Source organism: Octopus bimaculoides, chromosome 11 (assembly GCF_046866305.1).
Source record: "Octopus bimaculoides isolate indiv1 chromosome 11, ASM4686630v1, whole genome shotgun sequence".
In the NCBI taxonomy this organism is placed as follows: Eukaryota; Metazoa; Mollusca; class Cephalopoda; order Octopoda; family Octopodidae; genus Octopus; species Octopus bimaculoides.
The window spans coordinates 912,955-937,390 of record NC_142938.1 but is presented as its reverse complement, the minus strand read 5'-3'; the positions used below and the strand labels follow the sequence as shown (position 1 = coordinate 937,390).

At 37.4% G+C, this 24,436-nt stretch overlaps 1 protein-coding gene across 3 annotated transcripts in view; it reads left to right on the top strand.

The window, feature by feature from the left end:
* Positions 1–23,975, top strand: part of LOC106882536 (dynein regulatory complex subunit 7) — a 31,374-nt gene extending 7,399 nt beyond the window's left edge. Inside the window, exons 5-17 of one of the 3 annotated variants that reach the window (XM_089359188.1) lie at positions 4,475–4,633; positions 5,294–5,512; positions 8,714–8,830; positions 13,736–13,811; positions 14,570–14,698; positions 15,496–15,624; positions 16,351–16,580; positions 17,387–17,599; positions 20,087–20,197; positions 20,759–20,869; positions 22,113–22,310; positions 22,444–22,583; positions 23,619–23,975. In XM_089359188.1, the coding sequence (XP_089215314.1) occupies positions 4,475–4,633; positions 5,294–5,512; positions 8,714–8,830; positions 13,736–13,811; positions 14,570–14,698; positions 15,496–15,624; positions 16,351–16,580; positions 17,387–17,599; positions 20,087–20,197; positions 20,759–20,869; positions 22,113–22,310; positions 22,444–22,583; positions 23,619–23,715 (1,929 nt within the window). In that variant the 3' untranslated portion in view covers positions 23,716–23,975. The remainder of the gene's footprint in view (positions 1–4,474; positions 4,634–5,293; positions 5,513–8,713; positions 8,831–13,735; positions 13,812–14,569; positions 14,699–15,495; positions 15,625–16,350; positions 16,581–17,386; positions 17,600–20,086; positions 20,198–20,758; positions 20,870–22,112; positions 22,311–22,443; positions 22,584–23,618) is intronic. The other 2 variants (XM_089359190.1, XM_089359189.1) reach the window with 2 other exon arrangements.
* Positions 23,976–24,436: the final 461 nt, after the last annotated feature.

The window sequence follows — 24,436 nt, the reverse complement described above, 5'->3', positions numbered from 1 at the left end:
TTTGGGAATGGTCATTCCTCTGGAACTTTGCTCCCTCTTATCAGTAAGTATATAGAACCAGGAACGACTAACCATTCTGATTGTTGGAGTGGATACAATGGAATAACTGACATTGATGCCGAACCATGGTATTCCCATTTCAAAGCAAATCCTAAAAAGAAGACTGTGGATCCAGTAACTGACGAGTATTACCAATCCAGCTGAAAATGTTTCTGGGAAGATGCAAAAGTATGATGGGAGTAGAGAGAAATGTGATTGAATTGCATCTGGATGAGTTTGTTTGGAGGGGAAAATATGGGGAAACTGGAGAGGAATGTTTTTGGAATATTCTAAAACATCTTTCAGAATGGTTCACTTTTGAATAACATTTTATTTTATTATTTTCAACTTTCTTTGATTAATTTTGAGGAAGATTTTATTTCAGATTTCAAAATTTGTTTTATTTTCATTCATTCAGTTGGTTGGTTGTTTTATTAGATAGATAGATACCCCCCCCCCCGCTACACCTGATTTACAGTTTACACTTACTTATACATGTGGAAGGTTTTTTTAAATTTTTTATTGTGGGTTTCACTGACTTGCCTGTCCATCTACTGACTAGCATGGGTGTGTGAGTCAGGGCCACTCTTCTATAGTGCTAACAATTCTTTTGAAAGGAAAAGGACAACTATTTAGTTCTAATTTTTGTTTTATACCTTTATTATCCCCCCCCCCCCCGCGCCTCCAATTGCTTTATTGTGTAAGAGCAGCACATGCTACCAAAGCGACACGGGTACAGATGAAGCCCAATCTACCCCTTTATGACTGACTGTTGTTAATGGTTTGACACGAATTACATTCTGAGTGACATTCGAATCCTAGTGAATAACATGACTTCCTCAATCTCTGATTCGTTGCATCTTTGGCATTGATCCACCACAATTCTTCTGAGTATCAGAAGAGACAGTACCTGAAGGAAGAAGGTGGAGGTGTTCCATTTGCAACTACTGTCGGAGCTGAAGACCAGATTCGTTTTTTCTCGGGTGTCCGTCGGCTGTTGACACGGTTTGTAACTTTGATGTACTGCTGGACCGAACTGGACTCTAAACAGTCTATTGCAATGAAGCAAGTTGGGGTTGCATCAGAAGCAATTGTTAACTGGCACAGTTTGACATTTGTGCCATGGGGTGCATCGACAATCCTGTCCAAGATGTTGTAGAAATTGATAACCTGGCCAAAATATTGCACTTGCCACCGTCTTCCCTTCCGCCGCCCTATTTTCCCACACCCCACGACTGAGTCGTTCTTCATTGTTTTACGTCATCTCGAGCGCCCTCTGTTGCTTGGTGTGAACCAACTTTAAAGCTTCTTTCACACCAATACAACACTAATGGCTTGAGAATAAGATCGTATTGAATAAAAATGTAGTTTGACTGTACATTGTGTGGTAAAAGGAGGTGACGGTCATTGGTGGAGCGCTTCATCGGTGTTGACATGGGTGTAAACAACTAGAAACTAAATAGAATCAATCACTTGGACGGGATTTAAACTTCAATAAAGGGAAACAACTCTTCAAATAAAGTTATTTCCCTTGTATCATTCAGGAATTCCATAGCTTTTACGTTAGCAGTCGTGGGTCGATCACTCGGGAAAGCTGGGCGTTGGAAATATTTGATCTATTGTGAAGGCGTGGCAGTGCAATGAGAAGTTTGCTTCCCAATCACATGGGTCTGAGTTCAGTCTCATTGCGTGACACCTCGGGCAAGTGGCTTTTATTATAGCCCTGGGGTTGGATTTAGTAGACAGAAACTGAAAGGAGTGAGGGGTGGGACTGTTCATCTCAGGCGGCGCTTTTGGGTCTGTTGTGGAAGCCTATGTAGGGAGCTGGGTGACACAGTAAAACCAAGAGCTACCTCGAGTGGCACACACACACACACACATATATGTGTGTGTGTGTGTGTAATCTTACACTGCAGCCATGCTGGGGCACCGCCTTGAAGGGTTTTAGTTGAAGAAATCGACCCGAGGACTTATTTTGTTTTAAAGCCTAGTACTTATTCTAGCGGTCTTTTTTATCGAACTGTTACGGGGACGTAAATACACCAACACCGGTTATCAAGCGGTGGTGGGGGACAAACATAGACACAAAGTCACACACACAGATATATGCATATATACTTACACATATATATATATATATATATATATATATATATATATATATATATATATATATATATATATATATATATATATATATATATATATATATATGTATGTATATATATATATAAGCTTCCATACAGTTTCCGTCTACCAAATCCACTCACAAGACTTTGGTCAGCCCGAGATTATAGTAAAAGACACTTGCCCAAGGCGCCACGCACTGGGACTGAACTCGGAATCTTGTGGTTGGAAATAATGGTTTTAAATTACAGCACAGCGTGAGCATTTTTGGGGTTTGTGTGAGTTGGGGTGGGTGCTTATTTTATCGACCCCGAAAGGATGAAAGACAAGTTCGATCTCGGCAAAATTTGTACTTCGAACGTAAAGACGGACGAAATGCCGTTAACATTTTGTCCGGAGGGCAGTCCATTCTGCCGGTTCGCTGCCTTCTGTGTGTGTGTGTGTGTGTGTGTGTGGCTAGACGAATGCATCTGCGTGGGAATGTGTTTGCATATGCATGTCTTGTTTCCGTCGCCCACGAAATCTCCCATTTTATCCCTTCTTATCCCATCTCTTCCACTGATTCTCACTTCCAATGTCTACCCCCTTCCACTTCATTCTTTACTTCTTTTCAAGCTGAACCCGAACTACGCCCCGCCCCCTCCGCCTTGTCTCCTGCCGCTGAAATGTAGACAAGCGTATCTTTCGAGTTCATAAGTTATAGATGTGTGTGTGTGTGTGTGACTTGATGGTTTAGAACAAACTCAATTTTACAATATTTCATTTTCTACTAAATATTCTTTAACCAAACAAAGAACCGGAATTCTATGGCGAAATAGCTTTGTTGAATTTCAATCTGCTTTAATTTTTATTCTTCCTCCGGAATTGAAGGCGCCAAATATTTAGAATAAGAAACCAAACAACATTATTAATACAACCGACATTATTATCAAGACAAACATTATCATTATTATTGTACCTCTCTAAGTGTTGACCTGTGAGTCGGAGAGAAGGAATTGGAGAGTGCACTTGCCCCTGGGGTTTCAGGGAAATCTCGGACAATAGGGTTCCTCGATTATCCCTAGAGGCGTTCCTGTATCAGGATGGCCACATCTCTATCATCCTGCCTCCCCTTTTTTTTAAAACCTTTGTATGCTATGCGCATGTCCCTTCTTTTCATGCTAACACATTTGCATACAACGGATTTGTATTTAGTCGGGCGGTTATTCGCAACATCAGTGAATATTTTATTCACAGTCTCCTTTTCCAGCGACAGTGAATTCTCGTCCAGGAACGTGGCTGCCGGCGAGCAGTGTAGACGCCATTGAAAAGGCCCACAAACGCTGAAATGCATCTGGCGTTCTCACTGGCCACTGCCGGTACGAATTTTCATCTCCCGCCTATATTTCTTGCACACACACACACACACACACACACACACACACACACACACACACACACACACACACACACACATACATACATACATACACACATACATACATATATATAGTCAATTTAAATAAACGATCAATAAAATTGACGGTAACAGACAAAAGGAGAATGTGCACAAGGACTGTATTAATTTCACGCTCAGTGAAAAGAGAGAGTTCTTGACGTTTCGAGCATAGCTCATTGTCGGAAAGGACAAAGGAAAAGTCCGAAGGAGGAAAAGAAACCGCCAATAACACGTGTGTAGTTACATTGCTGAAGTATCCACACACACACACACACACACACACACACACACACACACACACACACACACACACACACACACACTATGTATATGTATATATATATATATATATATATATATATATATATATATATATATATATATATATATATATACATATATGCAGATATACATATATGCATATATACATATATGCATATATATATACATACATACACTTATACGTATATACATGTAATGGTATGGTAGTTATATCATACATATATGCACATGTCTGTTATGATATGTGTGTGTGTGTGTGGTTTGGTAGATATAATGTTATATGTATATATATGTCTGCTGTGACAGATATAGATGTGTATCTGGTATAGTAAATACAATAACGGATGTTTGATGTCCCCGCTGTACAAACATTCATGTTTAATACATCTTATCTAATATCATACATATTTGCTGTATCTGATTCGATGTCTTGTATCTGTGATATGGTGTATTTATCTAACATGCCTCTGTCTGCTGTGTATATTTGGTCTGTGATATCATGCATGCCAGTCATGTCCAATACGATATCAATTGCTTTCTTTATGCCATCATGCACGTCTGGTAATTGATTGTATTAATTCCGATCAGGTTGAGCTGCCAGTGCCAGTAAACGTGATAAAGAAGTATGCTGTACGACCGCCGAAGGATTTGACCAGTAAATTTGAAGCCAAACAAGTGGCTCGAGCTCTGAAAGAGAAGAAGGAAAATGAAGAAAAAGTTGTTGCTGAAGAACACGCTCGGATTGCTGTAAGTTTCACTTTCATTCATCCCAAAGTATATTCTACAAGAGTTGATTGATAAATATAATGAAAATGAGTGACGAGGGAAAATGACGTTTCGGACAATTGCCTTTCTTCAGAAAATGCAAAATAAAGTTTCTGTCAAGCAAATTTCTTTCTCGAGACATTCTTTGGATTTCAGGTCGTACACATGCATATTCCGTTTGCATATTGATGTGACATTTATCTTATATTGTTATGTCGTACCTGTGACGCACTGCATATTGTTGTAACGTCATAGTTTGTTTCGACGATACCATACGGTGTACAGGTTATACGAGACACACATACATACATTTATTTATATACGTGTATCTATCTATCTAGCTAGCTAGCTAGCTATTTATCTGGCATATACTGTTGCGGCGTCATATAGTGGTAATGTATAACTGGTATAATACGTTGCTTAACGATATATCATACTCTGGATCATGTCATATGTTCTGACTTGTCAATGTTGTTGCGATATATCTTGTTTACTTATTCTCTTTTTGTTTCTCAAATTTTCTCAAACCATCACTACTATTACTACTACTACTACTGCTGCTGCTGCTGCTGCTACTACTATTACTACTACTACTACTACTACTACTACTACTACTACTATAGTTGTTGTTGTTTTTGACAGAAACTTGAAGAGCCAGCCATTGACTTGATGCGAGGGATGCGCGTTCACAGCTGGGTGTTGGTGTTGGCAGGGATACGAGAAGTGGGCGAGAGTTTCTTCATTGAACCCTTCACAGGAGAGGCGCAACCACTAAAGACAGACAGCTACCTTGGCATAGAATCGGCATGGAATCACAAGAATTACTGGGTTAATATGCAAGACTGCTCAAATGGAATTTCGGTTAGTATTCATTGTATACAGTGGGGTGGACAAGTAGAAATGCAGTCGTTACTTGTTCACTGATTATTTTATGTTGTGGTCACGGGAATACAGTCAACTCTTGGCTACTCCCGATCAGACATCCAGGTTGTGGCCATCCTGTCTTGTTGGCAGTTGTTGGGTGAATCTATTGGATGTTGCAGTGTGGGGAAATACAACGGTAAAGAATAAGGTGGAAGGAGTAAGGGATGAAAAAACTAAGAGAAACATGTTAGGTGGTTCTTGATTGGGTAAATCGTACTTCCCTGCAGATTAACGTCACCGTGAAAGACATCTCTACAGATTAACGTCACCATACAAGTCCTAGATTAGCGTTATCATGCAAGTCTTAGATTATATTCTAGGATTGAGCTCATTTCGAAATGTCGTCATCTAAAGAAATACCTACTACAAAATTTTTTCTCCCCATAAGTTGAATGTTTTTTTTCTTTCTATAAATGGCATTTCTTTGAAAATTTCCTTTTGTTTTTGTAAGTGCTTTGAATATTCTATGAATATTTTATAGTGTAAATCTTAATATTTTTCTTTCACGAATACAGTTATACAAACACATTATTCTGTCTCTCACTAAAACTTTTACGCACACATTACTCTATGTTTTTAAGTCTTACATCTGTTTACTACACCCACAGTGAAATACATTCACTCATTCGCATCAGCACATATCTGTGCTTGTGACACACCTCGGCCACATCGTTTGTTCAATTGGTCAGGCATATGACTTCGAGTTTGGTGTTATTCCAAATCATGGACAACACACTGCAGAAATAATCAGCCAGTCAGCATCCGTCTGTGCCCTTTCTTTCAGTGAAATGTTTGTGTCCAGTTTGTTTGAAAAACCCATTTTCAGAACAAAACTTAGAGTCGGGATTTACTCAAACAATCCTTGTCTTTTCCGCATCTGATTCGTCCTCACTACATACTCATATTTTCTCCTCCACAATACGTAATTTTGTTTGTTGTCTGCGAATGTTCTTTCTGTGACATGCAACAATTTTCTTCAGCTTCTCAATTATCGGACATTTTATCTTCTGCTGTATGTAAATACTGACAATGTCTATGGATTTTTCTTTTCTGTATATTTATTCATAATGTCACTGTTCTGTTTAAATATTATTTTCTTTTACTGTTCTTAATCACGGATCCGTTGTGAGTCAGAATATTTATTCTTTAAGCGAGATTAAATAATTTGGATGTTTATTCTTTCTCTCTTCTATCCCAGTATTACGTCAACCACAATTCTTCTCATCAATACGAATCACTCGCCAAACTGGTGACTATCAACAGTGAAACCTACCAACTTGGCTAAACTGTAGTTGCGGCAGAAAGTCGTAGGCGGAGCAAAATCTCCGATTTCCGTGTTGCTATATACACACACACAAATATATATATATATATATATATATATATATATATATATATATATATATATATATATATATATATATAGGTAAGTGGTAGGTTTGCCTCGATAAACCTCCACACTGACTCATTTCACAAACTCCACATAATAAAACAACGGCTATCTAGTCCAACGAAAATGCTTTTTCTTGTATTTGTTGCTCCATTCTCCAAGTAAATATATATATATATATATATATATATATATATATATATATATATATATATATATATATGTATGTATGTATGTATGTATGTGTATATATATTTATATATATACATTGTAAAGTAAAAAAAGAAAATATTTTCGTTTCCATCTGAATTGATTTTTCCGTGTCTTTCATTTAACACAGATAATTGTCATAACTCGCTGAACGATTTAAAATCGAGTTTTCGATTAACAGATGTCTCATCAGGACAAATTAAGATGTACCTTGTGAAGATCATGCGTACCTAGTTACTCCACCACTGCTCCCAACTATATATATAAACCTCTGTGTGTGTGTGTGTGTGTGTGTGTGTGTGTGTGAGCCCCCACTCTGTTAAGACAATAACCCTATTCTTTTTATATTAATAATGTGTAGAAAAGAGGAAAGGAATCTTCTGACGGATTATTTTAGTTTGCTGACCGCGTCTTAAAGATGTACCGGTTTTCCTTCCTCAATGAAAATCATGGGTCAGCCGATATATATATATATATATATATATATATATATATATATATATATATATATATATATATATATATATATATACATATATATATATATATATATATATATATACATATACGCGCGCGCGCGCACATACATATAGCAGTCAAAAATTAGGCTAGCACATTAATGGATAACCTAATCTGCATATTAGTCCTTTTGACGACTCGTCATTAATGAAATGATATCTATTTTATGCAATATCTATTTTAATGACAAGCTATCAAAAGTTTTAAGATGCAAATTAAGTTATCTGCTAATGTTCTGGCCTAATTCATTAAATTGTTTCTATAAGAGCTGACCCATGCTGTTAGTTGAGAAACGAACATGGCTACGCCTTCTCTGAGAAGCGGTTAACGAACGGTGAAACTGTCAGTCAAGACACTTTCTGTCTCTTTTGTGGCACAGAAAGAACGTGTTTGCATTCTATACATAGTGATAGAATCTATCTATCTATCTGTCTGTCTATCGATCGATCGATCAGTCTGTCTGTCTGTTTATCTATCGATCGATTGATCTGTCTGTCTGTATTGTCTGTCTGTCTATTTATCTATCTATTTATCGATAGACCTATCTATCCATTTGTCTATCTATCTATCTATCTATCTATCTATCTATCTATCTATCTATCTATCTATCTATCTATCTATCTCTCGATCGATCGATCTATCTAACTATCGATTTGTCCGTCCGTCTTTCCTTCCACCCATTCATCCTCCCCTCCGTCCATCCTTCCCTCCGTCCATCCGTCGGTCGGTCAGTCCCTCCTTCTTAATCTTTGTTTTTGTGTCAAGTTGTATATATCAAAACAACTTAGCATGAAACTGAAGGATCTCTCAATACTTTTTTGAAGAGGAAGAGATTAATAGTGAGTTCGAAGCTTTGACTTCTTCGACAGACAATCTGACGAAGACGAGCAAGCTAACACTTTTCATTGTAAATTCTTAATAACAATCACACAGAAATTGATGTTTTAAGAATTTTCTATCGCTCAGTTCTTGTGTGGAGAAAAGTTAGTTGATTGTGATGAATTTTAAAATTCTTGCAGAAGATGCAGTACGATCTGAATGATGGCACCAATTGGGAATATATATTTCCTCAAGATGAACTGCCTTCCAAACGTTTTTTAGAAGAAGATATCCGTCTCGATTTTGAAGATGACGAGGTAGGTGTATCTAAAAATTTCTTTGCGTGGTTATTGACTCTATAAGAGTGTGTACAAAGAGCAGACCCAGTTCTTTTAATGGTTTTGTTCAAGGAAAAACAGCAGCATCACCTGTTTAGGACGCCGACATTAAGGAGAAGGAATGGAGGAAAATTTCATCAAACATAAGTCGTTACGCATCGTGTGTCCAAAATAGGCACACGACCTGAATTTGGAGGAAGCGAGGTGGCCTAGCTAATTACATCGGCCTCAACGTGTAACTGGTACTTGTTTTATCGACTCCGAAAGGATGAAAGGCAACGTCAACCTCGGCGGAATTTGAGTTCAGAACGTAAAGACAGACGAAATAGCGCCAAGCATTTTGCTCGGCGTATCGTATGCCCAAAGTATGATAGCTTTGTAGACTTGATTCTTGACCACGGCTGTCTTTGGATTTTCAGCTTTTCGAGTTCTGCGACATTAACTACCGTTTCTTTCCAGTTGATTCTTCCCAATCTACGAAGGATCCACATCTCAAACGCTTCTATCTTTTCTGTCCCGTTGCTCTGTCCATTGTTTCTTCCCCATAGGGGACAATTGGCAGAATATAACAATGTGGAGGGCAAGAGTGCAAGAGAGTGTCAAAGACATTTGTGGTGTGACAATAGAATCCAAAGCTCGGCTGATTGTATGCAGTACAGAGGTTAGCTGAGGAGTCTAGGGAAGCCGATTCCTGGACAGAGGGAGGCCACCGTGCTTGTGGCTGATGATCTCCAAACAAAAACTCTGCATGGCAGGCTTTCCTCTAACCCTGCCCCACAATCAGGTGGTAGGGTTAAATAAGGTGACATATTAAGTCTGTTATCCAAGAATTAGAACTTCTCTTTATATAAGCTTCCACACAGTTTCCGTTTAACGAAATTCTGCAACATAAGAGTATGATAGGAAACACTCCGCTTTAACGAGTTTGCCAAATAAACACAATTTCTACATCCATGCAGACGTGAGTGTGCGTCAGCGTACACATACACATTCGCATATACACTCACACGTCACATCGTCAGACACACACACACAGACGCCAACATATACGTTCACGCACACTGACGCATACACGCACGCACCCCCATATACATGCATACATACATACATACATACATACATACATATCCCCGCGTATCCATTTACACCTGCCACGATAGCGAAGGTATTAATTAGATATCTAAACTGTTCAGGTGTCGATGCCTTCCACTGCGATTATCAAATACTTCACACTTTATGACATGTCATTGTTCTATGACATGTCTTAGCTGACAGTTTTACTTGAATCCTCACCTAATTAGGACTGATTTTGGTCATGTGTCATCATCATCATCATCATCATCAACAACAACAACATACATGCACACCAACGTCTACCATGGGCACCAGCACCACCCGTCAACCTACCGCTATCATCATCATCGTCATCACCATCATCATCATCATGCAGCGGGAGAGGCTCTAAGTAGTCATCCTTACTGCTAGAAATACTAGGCAACCCTCACCTAAAACACACCTGACCATCATTAGATGACGCGGTCTTGATTTCCTTGCATTTAGGAAAAAAGGATGGGATGGCCATGACTGGAATGCCATTGATCATCGATTATAGCTGGTTAAAGGCTAAGCCACGACCAATGTAAAACCTCCATGCTTCTTGTCACTTGATCTACTAAAATCAGCAGCTAAAATCTTACATTACCATCTCAAAAGTAGACCGTACATGGGATAAAGTAGCGCTGCTTTATACGCTGTAGTGATGGTCGTGACTGGAATGGCCCTGGAATCATTGAAGTTTGTTATACCAAATATGGCTGTGTGGTTAAGAAGCTCGTTTCGCAACAGCGTGGTTTCAGGTTCCGTTCGTCTTCGGGCCGACCCATGCCTTGTCAGTGAATGTAAGACACGGAAACTATGCGGAAGACTGTTGTGTATATATATATATATATATATATATATATATATATATATATATATATATATATATATATATATATATATATATAAATATATATATATAGGTAAATGATAGGCTTGCCTCAATTCTTCAGGGGTAGTCTGAAGCATCCAAGCAACCAGGGGATGTTTAAATCCCCTTTTGTTGCTCCATTCTCCACATATATATATATATATATATATATTATCTTATTCTTTTACTTGTTTCACTTATTTGACTGCGGCCATGCTGGAGCACCGCCTTTTGTCGAACAAATCGACCCCAGGACTTATTCTTTGTAAGCCTATTACTTATTCTATCGTCTCTTTTGCCGAACCGAAAGTTTACTGGGACGTAATCACACCAACATCGGTTATCAAGCGATGGTGAAGGGACAAACACAGATACACACACACACACACACACACACATACGCGCGCGCGCGCGCACACACACACACACATATATATACATATATATACAACAGGTTTCTTTCAGTTTCCGTTTCCACTCACGAGGCTTTGGTCGGCCCGAAGCTATTGTAGGAGACACTTGCCCAAAGTGCCGCGCAGTGGGACTGAACCTGGAACCATGTGGCTGGGAAGCAAGCTTCTTACCACACGGCCCCTCCAGCGCCCATACATCGTCTGTGAACAACATAAATCTGAAGAAGCACACTTTAAGATGTAGAGCTCATTATATTAAAAGTGGGGAAGGCCGGATGATGGCATTCCCTTAGGTTTCACGTCCATAAAGGGTTTTGCTTTATAGCGTATCGTCAGATCCCAAAAACCTGTTGGTCCCAAGACCTCTTAAAGGGAGATAATCTCCAGTTGTTACCCTTGAGTAGTGAGGCGTTTCCTCCTCCATATTTTAAAGAGGTCTTGGGGCGTCAGGTGTCGAAGTGACCACAGGGCGATGTGAGGTGAAGTGTTTTGCTCAAGAACACAACGCACCACCCGGTCTATGGATTGAAACCACCATCTCGCTATCGAGAGTGCAGCACCCGAACCACAAGGCCATGCATATATATATATATATATATATATGCATATATATATATATATATATATATATATATATATATATATATATATATATATATATATATATATATATATATATATATATATATATATATATATATATATATATATATATATATATATACACATATACACACACACATATGCGTGTGTGTATGTGTGTATATATGTCGTATAATTGCATGTATGTATGCACACACACACACACACACATAATGCAATCCATAAAATTAGAAGAATTCATTGCAGATGGTTTTGCTTCCCATCTAAATGAGGTTTTCATAGATTTTAAAATCTCGTTTGAACGAAACATGTAACCATGTCTAATTAATTAATTTAATGCAATATTTCATATTCTTGTGGACGTCTGACTTTCCATCACCGCCCGTGATTGTAAGAAGCTTCAAGTTTATAACTAATCCTGCAAATCTATTTCTCATTACGGTCTCAACGATGTCTAAAATTAAATGGCAATAGAAATATTTATTTTGAAAACCTACATTTGTTTTTCTGTTTTGTTATGTAACTGTCAAAAAATGGATATTCCATTGTAAACATAAAATATTGGGAATGTTTCAGCAAAAATGTCTTCTACAAATTTTGAAAATATGTTGGAGAGATTATGTGAGTAATGTTGAGGTATTGGGGTTTGAAAATGTTATAAGCATCGACACTCTCTTTCGACGTAGCAGACTGAGGTGAAAGGTAGCGGTGGTGGGGGATGGGCTATGTCGTTCGTATGAAAGATGAAAGAATTCCGAAGGGTCTACAATACGGAGAACTAGACTCTGGGGAAAAAAACCTCCTTCCAAAAAGAAGCTAAGATACAAGGACTGGTTTAATCCGGTTGTGAAGAAGAGAAATAATCATGTGGGGAATTGGGAAATTATTGTAATGGACAGAATATCGTGGGGGAAAATATGGTGAATGAGCTGACGTATGTTGAAGAGACTTCAACAGACCTTGTCTTTCTAAGACTTGTCTTGTTAGGCAGTCAGAGGTATATGGACCAAAGGAAGTTAATAGTAAATCTTTCCCATCTGTCTGCAACATGTCTGCCAATTATTTAATAAATGCTGTCTTTCTGTACCCAGAACTATTCGTCACGATTCTGCACTGCATTTAACTGAGAAGAGACATTTAATGGGTAGTTATGATAAAAACTGAAAATTTACAGTTATGCTACAAAAACCGTCTTATCTTTGTAGATTATTGTGTGTGTGTGTGTGTGTGTGTGTGTGTGTGTGTGCGTGCGTGCGCGCGTGCGTGCGTGCGAGCGTGCGTGCGTGCGTGTCGATGTTGATCTCAAATGAGAAAATCATACGTGCAAGCTGAAATACCTGGTGAACAATATTAGTCGCAGAATATGGATATTAAAAGAAAGGTTGGAATTTTAGGTAATAGTTTTAGTCCTGTAGTTACAAAGATTTAATAACGACATGGGAAATACATTTTATCAGCTGATATTAATATTAGTATTTCTTACATTGAAATATCTGAACTTTTTCCAACACGTATAACTTTGTGATTCCTATTAGTGAATGAAACATATGTAATGGTGAATAAATAATACCAAAAAATACCCAACTTCTTGTTTTGTTGTATATATATATATATATATATATATATATATATATATATATATATATATATATATATATATATATATATATATGTATATATGTATGTATGTATGTATGTATGTATGTATAAACACACACACACACACACACTGCTTTTTCTGGCTGCAAGTAATTCGATCAGTTTTACTCGTCTCACTCAAATTTCTCGTTTTCTGCCACCATAACGCATTATTCTTGGTGAAAACACAGCAGACAATTTAGTGGTGTTGATGATTGGTTTTCTAAAAATAATCCAAATTTTTCTTCGTCTAAATTTCAGGATGTTGAAAAAGATTTTGAAAAATACCTGGACATGCCTCCTTCTTGGGTCGCTCCTTTAGAACTGAGTCTCACAGGTGAGTAAATTTGATTAGATTCTTACTCGAACGTTCTCGATTTTTTTTTAAAGACTTATTCCGAAGTCATTACTCTTCTCAAGTCTTTGAGTCTAGCAGTGCTAAGAGAAGCCATTGTTCGAAGGTTTGCAACAAAGGAATCCCAGAACTATTCAACCGGAAAACGGTATAAATCAGTTCTGTCAAGAAAAACAGGTGTCCTTCTGCTGGGCTTCCCCATAGTTTCCTTAACCATAATTCCCTCAAGACGTGAGGCAGCGATCGTGTTTACATATGGCTGAGAGTTTATTTCTTGAATGGTTCACTTTTTTCATGTTTCACGACCAAGTTTGTCTAAGTTGGATGATTATTGCAGAAAGGAAAACAAGCACCGATGCTATATAAACACGAAGTTGTTCTGTTCTATAAAACACGGGTCAGTGTTAACGATACAAGGTGGGGGGGGGGGGGTAGAGGTTTGAATTAGGCAGCAGCATTTTCTTTTAAATAAAAGCGATTCGCTAATTCTGGTCCTCATCCCAGTTACAAGAAACTACTATGGACATATTTCGGTTTTATTCTGATCTCATCAGGCGGTTAATATTTCCTGCATTAGATATGTTGACATTAACTTAATTATTGTTTTTGATGAGGATGATGTTTCTGAGTAATTAAAATTGTCAGAGAAATTCATGCGTTTGAATAGTTCCATCCTATCAAACAACAAAAACAACAATAATAATGACATTAACCATTCTAAAACCGTTTGTTTGTTGAAGAATTTCAGATGCGTTACCCGAATGGTAAGAAAGTGATTTTGTACAAGAAAGCCAAACTGGAGAAATTCGCAGACTACAAAATGCCCGATGGATTGGTCACAAAGATTTCCGTCTTCAATAACTATGAAAGTGAGCAACTTTCATCATCAACGTCTCTTCCTCTTCTCTCTCTCTCTCTCTTCATCTTCTCCCTTCTTCATTCTCATCTTCTTTGTATAAGTGTCTCTCTCTCCCTCTCTCTCTCTCTCTCTCTCTCTCTCTCTCTCTCTCTCTCTCTCTCTCACCCTCTCTCTCTCTCTCTCTCTCTCTCTCTCTCTCTCTCTCTCTCTCTCTTTGTATATATATATATATATATATATATATATATATATATATATATATATAAATACATATCGTGTAACGCAAAGAAGCAGTGCACGGTACCAGAATGTTCGACTCGAGTCAAATATAAAAAGCTACTCCAAATCGTTGTTACAGTTTCCGGATAAGTAGAGTCTGGATCGATTAGTTTATACTGACATTGAGTCGTTTAAGTTGTAACACTGAAGACAAACCAAATCCCGATATTTTGAAATCATTTAATTTGTATGTTTCACGTCGACGCAATTAGTTCACAGGAAATGCATTCGGAAGGTCTTACGTAACGGATGCATTTCCAATCATATATTGCACAGATCTGAAACGTTTTTCAAAATCTCACTATTTGGTTTGACTTCGTTATTACAACTTATATATATATATATATATATATATATATATATATATATATATATATATATATATATATATATATATACATATATGTGTGTGTGTGTGTACATGTATAAATATGTACGTAAGTATGTGTGTGTGTCAGGTGGTGGTGGCATGTGTGTGTGTGTGTGTGTGTACAGACTCTCAAATACGAATCTAATATTCTTGTTCAGGAACCCGGCTGAAGATGGTGAAGGAAATCTTTAAACACCGAATTGACAAACTTTACCTCAGGGAACGCAACCACGAGACTCATTGGATCACAGAATATTTCAAACCCGGACGAGAATGTTCGTTGAAAGGTGAGCATTGACGACATTCCTCTGTTGAAGTGACGACATTTTATAAGACATGTTGTGTATGAAAGAGATATAGCGGAAGAGAAAGGGTTGACTACAGTTGGGTAACGTGTGTGTGAGAGAGGGAGAGAGAGAGAGAGATAGATAGATAGAGAGAGAGAGAGAGAGAGAGAGAGAGAGAGTGAGAGAGAGAAAAAGAGAACTTCCATGGAGTCAATTCAAGAAGGTTTTTATTCCCCTCTCTCTCCCTTTCTCTCATACACACTCATATATGTGTGTATATACGTATGTGTATCCGCGTACATATATATATGTATATACATACATACGTACATATATGTATGAATGTATGTATATATGTATGTATGTATATATATATATATATATGTATGTATATGTATGTACGTATATATATATATATATATATATATATATATATATATATATATATATGTATGTATGTATGTATGTATGTATGTATGTATATTTATATATTACACGTGTATAAGGGATGACCACTAGTTGGACATCCAACATGCTAGAAAGAGGTCATCAACGACCCAACCACAAAGAAAAATAATGTTCTCCAGAAAAATTTTGCAAAACGCCAGAACAGGATAAAATGAGAAATATACAGAATAAAGAATTATCTATGGACTGCAGTTTCGAACATTAGGGTTAGGAGTTTCGCAAGTCATTGGCATTCTGAGTTATCTCCTCTTCTTTCAGAACATTGCTACAAATTTGACAGTGCGGGTCCGGAGAGTGACCGGACAATGATATTCTACCATGATGCCAGGGTCGATGGGCTGGAAAAGAGAATCGAAACATCAGCTTCTATGACTGAACATTTTATTGGACGTAAAGACTTACTCTGGTACAAGTTCGTTGAGTTTGGCACACGATTGCTGGTGTTTGCTCCTCAGATCAATAGCGATTTCGAACCAAGACCCATACAGGTGAGAAAGCTCTGAAATGTTTTACACTTCACCACACACGCGCGCGCGCTCACATACACACTCGCGTGCACGCACGCATACATACTTTAAAATACACGACGTACTTCTGTATAGATTCCAACCAACATTTCTTACTTTAAAGTCACTGGTTATCTTGAAACAATCGTAGAAAGCACTTGCCGAAAATTCCATGCTGTGTAACCGAAACTGGAGCGACGAGGTTCCAACGCAAACTTGTTCAGTGTACAGTCATTCATTTGCTGGTTCTTCTACAGAATTTTCCCCACATTTCAAGAAGAGGTTCCAGCCATGAACTTAAAAGGGTTTCCAGCCATAAACACTGAATATTTTTCTGCCGCATTTTCACTCAAAAACATAATGTCAATTGCGTTCCTTTTCTAAGACCGCTGAGTGTGATTTAAAAGTGAATTGACTGCTATGTTTAGCTGATCAAGTGATCCCATGGAGATTCTGTTGATGGGTAAGTGTATTCTATGCGAAACATACGGGTAGTTATCTCCCCATTGCCAAAGGTCACTGTTGTTCCTCATTCCATTTTACTTTTAATTAACTTCTGGAGTTGTCTCCTCCTACTGAGCAAAATTAATTTCTTCTCATTGCAATTGTCACTTGAATTAATTAAATAGCTGACTTTGTTAGAAACAAGCTTTACTATTTGGTTTCCTTGCATCCAGCGTCCACAGGTAATACTCGCTCACTCATTTAATGATACATATTCTTGAGAGGGCGGAGGTGAGTGAGCGTCGACGCAGCTTTATTCATTGTGGTTTCTTCTCTTTCTTCAGACCATCATCGAACAATTTCTTCGAAATCCAGAGAAAGTAGCCAACGATGACTTTGCCAAGAGGGTTTTCTCACAAGAAAAAATTTACATTCAGTACCACATTGGTGATCCCAACGTTACATATTCTACCCGAGAATTTATCAAGTCCAGTAAATGGACAGACCGTAATGCCTTGTCCATTGACTGGTCACCTGAAATACACACAAACTTCCTGGTAATATTTTTTTAGCTCATTCACAAGTCACTCTCTCACTTCCTCTCCGTCTCTTTGCATGAATATGTGTGTGTATGCATGCATGTATGTATGTATGTATGTATGTATGTATGTATGTATGTATGTATGTGTATATAATATATTCAGAACAGCTGAACGCTTTATTAATAACCTCTTACAAAACAATGTAAGATGCACGACATCCAACCACACATGAACATTAATAAAACTGCACAAAATTATGAGGGCATTAAAATTTCTAGCCTCTTTATTGATGTCCAACTCCAAGTATGTCACCTTGCAAACAATCCATTTGTGATCAATGTGGTTTATGAGTTCGATCGCAAGCGTGAAATTTGTACACTTCACGACAGAATTATATTCATGAAACAAACACAACAATCTCCCGCCAATCCATCATACATTTACACCAAAATTCCATTGCGATGCACTACGCCACGCAATACGAAACTAAACTACAAAGGAAAAACATTAGTAAACAACACTTATATCGTATAAAGTGTTGGCCGTAAATATAAATCCTTACTTTGTTTCAAAAGCACCATTTTAATAACGTATATGAATACATTAGGTTTCTAAAAGCAGACATGTGTCAAATTATCTTTGCAATGTTCCAAATATTTTTTATGCCAATAAATAGATAGTCTTAAAATGACTTCTTGTTAATGCGATGTAATTCTATGCTATTCTGATTTACGATAGACGTGACAGTTGTTGCACACTTGACTGATTCTTTTATACGTTCTGTGATTAATTATCATCATATCGTTTGAACAATCACATACACACATACTGCAGCCGGACGCATCCCCCAGCCCAGGTGTACACTCACTCAGGTGCACAGAACATAGAGACACTTCAGTCACATGATTAACTTAACAGTTCGAAATGTAGTTACTGAATTATTTACGATCTTTTTTAAAATATTGAATTATTAAATCCGAACATATAAAGGCGAGCTCCATGGAATTTACCTCGAATTACTTGTCAAAGTATGTGATTGCAAAATATATTAACAGCAGCAACAACAACGACAACAAAATAATAATAAAGATGATGGTGATGATGATGATGCTGGTTTCAAATTTTGGCACAAGGCCAACATTTTCGATGACGGGAATGAGTCGATTACATCGACTCCAGTATTTCACTGGTACTTGATTTATCGACTCCGAAAGGATGAAAGCAGAACGTAAAGACGGACCAATAATGATGATGATGATGGTGATGATGACGAGGACAATGATGATAATAATAATAATAATAATAATAATAATAATAATAATAATAATAATAATAATAATAATAATAATAATAATAATAATAATAATAAACTGGGAATCTGTTCACAGTCCACAGTACACACCGATTTAAAAGTCATATCGACAGAATCTATTTACGGAAAGAAAAGGAAGGAGAGGGGAGGTTTGTTAAACACAGAAGACATCATTAGCACTGAGACATTGGGTTTGAAAGAACTATGTTGAACGTAGCGAAGAAAGAATACTATAGGCAGCTAAAAATGTCTAAAATGTCACTGAAACAGTAAGAGAATTCAAGAACAGAGAGAATACTAGAACAAGTTGATGAAAGGAGGAAGAATACATGACCTATCATGACAACGAATACCTTCCAATTGCCAAATCGTTATCAAATCTAAATAAAATCAACTCTAAATAAACCAAAAGCCATAAATTATTAACAGTTGAAGACAACCATCAAATCTTAAAAGTTACTTAACAATTGCGAAATTACGTTGGCATGTGAAGATGTACGTGAAGATATTCGTTGCAGGACGTGAAATTAGATTGAAAAAGATTAAAATCAAAATCCACTGTGCAATGAGAAATATATCAGTCAAACAGGAATAAAATTAATAGACTGAATCAGGGTACATAAACAACAAATGAAAGATTCATCTGTTAGGATTATTCCATTCAGTGAATTCCCCATTTGTGCGATGACAAAACACCAGGTATTCTCTTATGTCAAATTAAAGAATAAAGTAAACAATTCCGAAAGACTGAAGAAGAATATTTCGTTAAGATTTTCTAACCAAAACAAAACAAAACCGGAAAGACTGGAAACTGTTACGGAACAGTTGATGAGGATAACAACTTCGCAAACCAGTTTATCTCACGGGCAGAAAAAAGTTGAATACAGTGAAAATGCATCCACAAAAATCTTTCTTCCGTCAGGCTGTATCAAGCGGTGTGTTTAAAGATTCTTTTTATAACATTTTAAATTTTAAAATAGTTTCAAATATTATGGCTGTGCCGAGAATGTTTGCTTACACACACACATGCACACACACGTGCGCACACGCGCGCACACACACATACACACATATATATATATATATATATATATATAAATATATACATGTATGTATGTTTGTACGTTTGTATGTGTGTGTGCGTGTGTATATATACATTATATATGCATGTATGTATGTATACATTGTAGGTAGGTGAAGAGGGCTCTACCAAACGAGAAATTGATGTGTACAATTTTGTAAGGAAGATGATAACAGAAGAATTTGACAGCAGAGATGATACCAGGAAAGCTGAAATGGAGGTGAGTGGCAATGAGGGTTTGAGTTTGAGTGAGAGTTTGAGTGAGAGTGAGAAAGTTGTATGCTTAACCAAGAAGAGTGAAGGTGAGAGGGGGAGAGAAAAGTAAAAGGAGAAACTGGGAAAGATAAAGCATAAGTGAGAGGTAGTGAATCATAGAGTGTGAGAAAGACATTGCGGGTGAGAGGGAGAAAGAAAGAAAAAGAGAGAAAGATAGAGAAGGGTGCAGAGAAATAAGAAGTAAGGGTGTGAGAAATAAATAAATTTATAAATAAATGAATAAATAAATATACATATCTATGTCGCGAGAGAGATTTGTGAGTGCTGTACCCAGGTCAACCCAGATCAAGTAGAGTTATGATCAAAAGCTTTCCAGTCGTGACGTTCCAATTTTAGGGAAACATGTAGGAGTAGCAGTGGTTGTGATAATGAAGATGATAATAGTTTGGATAAGGATAATGTTGATGATGATGATGATGATGATGATGATGGGATGAAAGCAGATGAATGTGTAGCGGAGATAGAAAGCAGAATGTCTGTATTGTATTTGTTTATCATTATTTAGGTGAGAAAGATTCTAGAAAACCGAATACAAGAGGAGAGTGTAAATGACCTCGAAATTTCTGTTTACGATACACTACGCAACGAGAAGGCCAAAATACGAAGGGAAATACTGGTGAGTCCTTGCAGTTTATTCATTGATATCGCGCACTTTGAACCGAAACAGGGACTAGATTAGAGTTTATAACGCCTACGTTGTCGTAAGTAAATCGGTTGCAAATTCATGGTGGTATTGTCACCGTATACAGTAAAATCTAGAATGAATTTAATGTGGTTAGAGAGGCCAACCAGGCATGAGACATATTAGGGTAATCTCCTTTATTTTCTGGGCGCGAAGAAAATTGCGAAATGTGACGTTTACTTACCACAGCGAAGAAATTATAAAATGTTGTTTAACTGCATTAAATTTATATTAGATTTTGTAATACACGCTGTTTGTACTTAAAAAATGTATAGTAATTGTTTAATCGCACCAGTGACAAGTGTGTGATATGCAAATTAATCTAGCCATTTCAGGCAACTTATATTCTGAAGAGTGGTCAAGCAGCCACGAAACTTGTCAGGATAATTTCCTTTAATTTTTGCGCACAAAGAGAATAATCAGTCATGTTTACGTCTGCTGGCGTTCGGTTTTCCAGGTGAACTACATTCGTAGATTTTCTGATACTCGTTGTAAGCATAGAATATCATAAATTGTGAGGGGAGGGGGAGTGCCAGCCAGAGATGTATCACATAGAGAGCGAAGTCTCTCCGTCTGTTACAACGACTCAGTGCGTTGTAAGGATTTTTGCTTATCTTTAAGATTACTAATCTGATTCACTAATCAATATGAATAAACTTTCGTATTTAGCAGACACAGAGAAAATGGAGGTGGAGGAGGCGAGGAATAAGAGAGAGAGACAGAGAGAGAGAGAGGAGGGAGAGAGTGAGAGACAGATCTGTAGACGTCGATGTGATTGTGCTATCGAGAGTCAGTGTGTGTGTGTGTGTGTGTCTATGAGAAAAAGCATAAACATACGTAAGCGAGAAAGTTAAAAAAGAGAGACAAATAGAGACAGAGAGAGAGAGAGAGGATGAGTGAGTGAGAGAGAGGGAGAGAGACAGGAAAAGAGATAAGTACATAAAGAGAGAGAGAGAGACAGTCACTGGGAAGCTGTGTGATGAACGAGAAAGGAGATGTGGAAAAGAGGATATGTGAGAGAGAGAGAGAGAGAGAGAATGAGAGAGATAAGAGCTAATCCCGTGTCCTACTAGTCATGAATGTTTCCTTTGCAATATCTGTATCATTAATCTCGGATTGGACAATCTACTCTACGTAGAAGACTTACCTTCCCTTTACACTACCTTTTCTTCCTCAGAAAGAAAAAGAAGAAATGGAAGCAAAAAAGAAGAAAGCAACGCTTGAAGTGGATTACTTGGCACCGTTTTTGGCCCGGATTGGAGACCCTGAAAGGTTAACTCGGGAAGAGGCGATCGGTGTGAAAGAAGCCTGCCTGGCCGACCTCAAGAAGAGAATTGAAGATAAAGCAAACTTAATCCAAATGCGTTTTGAGAAGGTTCTTCGGATCTCGTTTTTCTCGTTGTCTCTCTCTCTCTCTCTCTCTCTCTCTCTCTCTCTCTCTCTCTCTCTCTCTCTCTCTCTATCTATCTATCTATCTATCTATCTATCTATCTATCTATCTGTTGCAGGAAACCAAAGAATTGGTGAAAAAACAGGAATGGTACCAAAAGAATCAGATGACGATGCAGAAAAACGAAGAAGACGAATATTTGAAATATTGCGAAGAAGCCATCTTTAGAATCCATGTCCTCGAGGTTCGACTCAATAGGTTAGTTTCGCCTGGAGTGTTTTCCTTTCTGTTGTGCTTTTCTTATTGTGAGTTTAACCTCTTGCGTATTGGTGGACTTTGGTTAAACTTGTAACGGAAAACATGTGGACCACAGATGACTGAGTCAACAATATCTCAGACAACTCATCTAGCAGTCAGTGGTTCGTATTCTGCTCTATAGCAATATGACTAACCCATATTTGCCCTCTCTAACTGTAACCAGGAACAGCTCACAGCTGGAAGAAGCGGTAACATTACAAAAGTGACGACTGTTTTGTAAGTTCGTGTTGCCTCGTCTAGTTTTGTCTTCATATAAAAGATGGCCGACAGCAAATATTCTGCTCAATATCACAGATTTGCTTGTCAGTTGCTTGGTCTTAATCAGTTGATTATGTCCCTTAGTTCCTGCAAGCTTGGGTTTTCACACAAACGCTAGCGGGGAGCATCTACGATATTCTTCGATGTTACAAATAGCCATCAAGTCTCCCCGAATGGGTAGTCATGATGGGTATATTGGGCTTCGTATATTTATACCCCAATGTCAGTTTAATGGTATGCACTGCTCTCTCTCTCTCTCTCTCTTTCTCTCAATAATAATAACAAGAGCACTCAGAGAGCGAAATCCTCCGCCAAGGATTAGCCAGAGAGGATTTAAAAAATGAGAATATCTGAAATAAACTCGACTGCTCTCACAAACGAGAATACTAAAAATGAACCCGACCGCTCTCAAAAATTAAAAAAAAAAAACAGGAAAAATAATCCAGAATCCTTGTCCAGTACCGGATCGATCCCAAAATCTAATCGGTTCGTGCCACTCACAAGGCCAAACATCCCCGAAAGTTTCATCCGAATCCATCCAGCGGTTCTTGAGATATCTTGTCCACGGACAAACAAACAAACAAGCAAACGAACAAACACGATTGAAAACAATATCTACGCCTTCGCTAGGGCGGAGGTAATAGTAATAATAATAATAATAATAATAATAATAATAATAATAATAATAATAATAATAATACTGCTTTCTCTATACAGGTACAAAGAACTGGCTCCCATGAAGTACATGACTTTAGACAAGAAATTAAAAGGTGATCCACGACTGAGTCACATCTTCCGAAAGTCTAATAGTTAGCCGCACATGATGTTGAGAGAAAGACTGTCCAAGAGAAATTGTGATGCTAAAACGACTCCGTAGATTATTTCTCTTCAAATATTTCCATTTTTATTTCATTCTTTTTTTGTTTCGTTTCGAGGAATCGCCATGTTTTGTAATTGAATGAAATGTTTCCAAACTTTGCCCAGTTCGCTAAATATTTCATTATTTCACCACAGTTAACACAACAATCATTTTTATTAGAAACATGGATAAATAAACATGGTTATTTACTATTATTATTATTATTATTATTATTATTGTTGTTGTTGTTGTTGTTGTTGTTGAAATGGGCAAAAACGTGGAAGCTACATCAGCAATTAGATAAAAAAAAATGAAAGCGATGTCGTTACATAACTTTATTCAAGGTTTCGACCGTTACGAACGGCCAGAAGAACTATTTCATCACCATACACATTGGTTTGTACAGATAAAATTTATGTAAATCCATACAATAATCAATCAATTAATTCGTGAATTAATTAAATTAATAGTTTGCCCTCTACCATTCTCGTCAGACTTTAGGTCATTTGGTGTTATTAGTTTCCAACAAACATACAATGTAGTAGTAGTAGACGTAATACCGGAGTTTTAAACATCAGATATTTCCCTATCAAGATAATTCAGTAGAGGCAGATTGTCGGAAAGTGACATATCAAATTGCCTTCTTTGATTTGGTCCAAACTGACCAATGTCACAG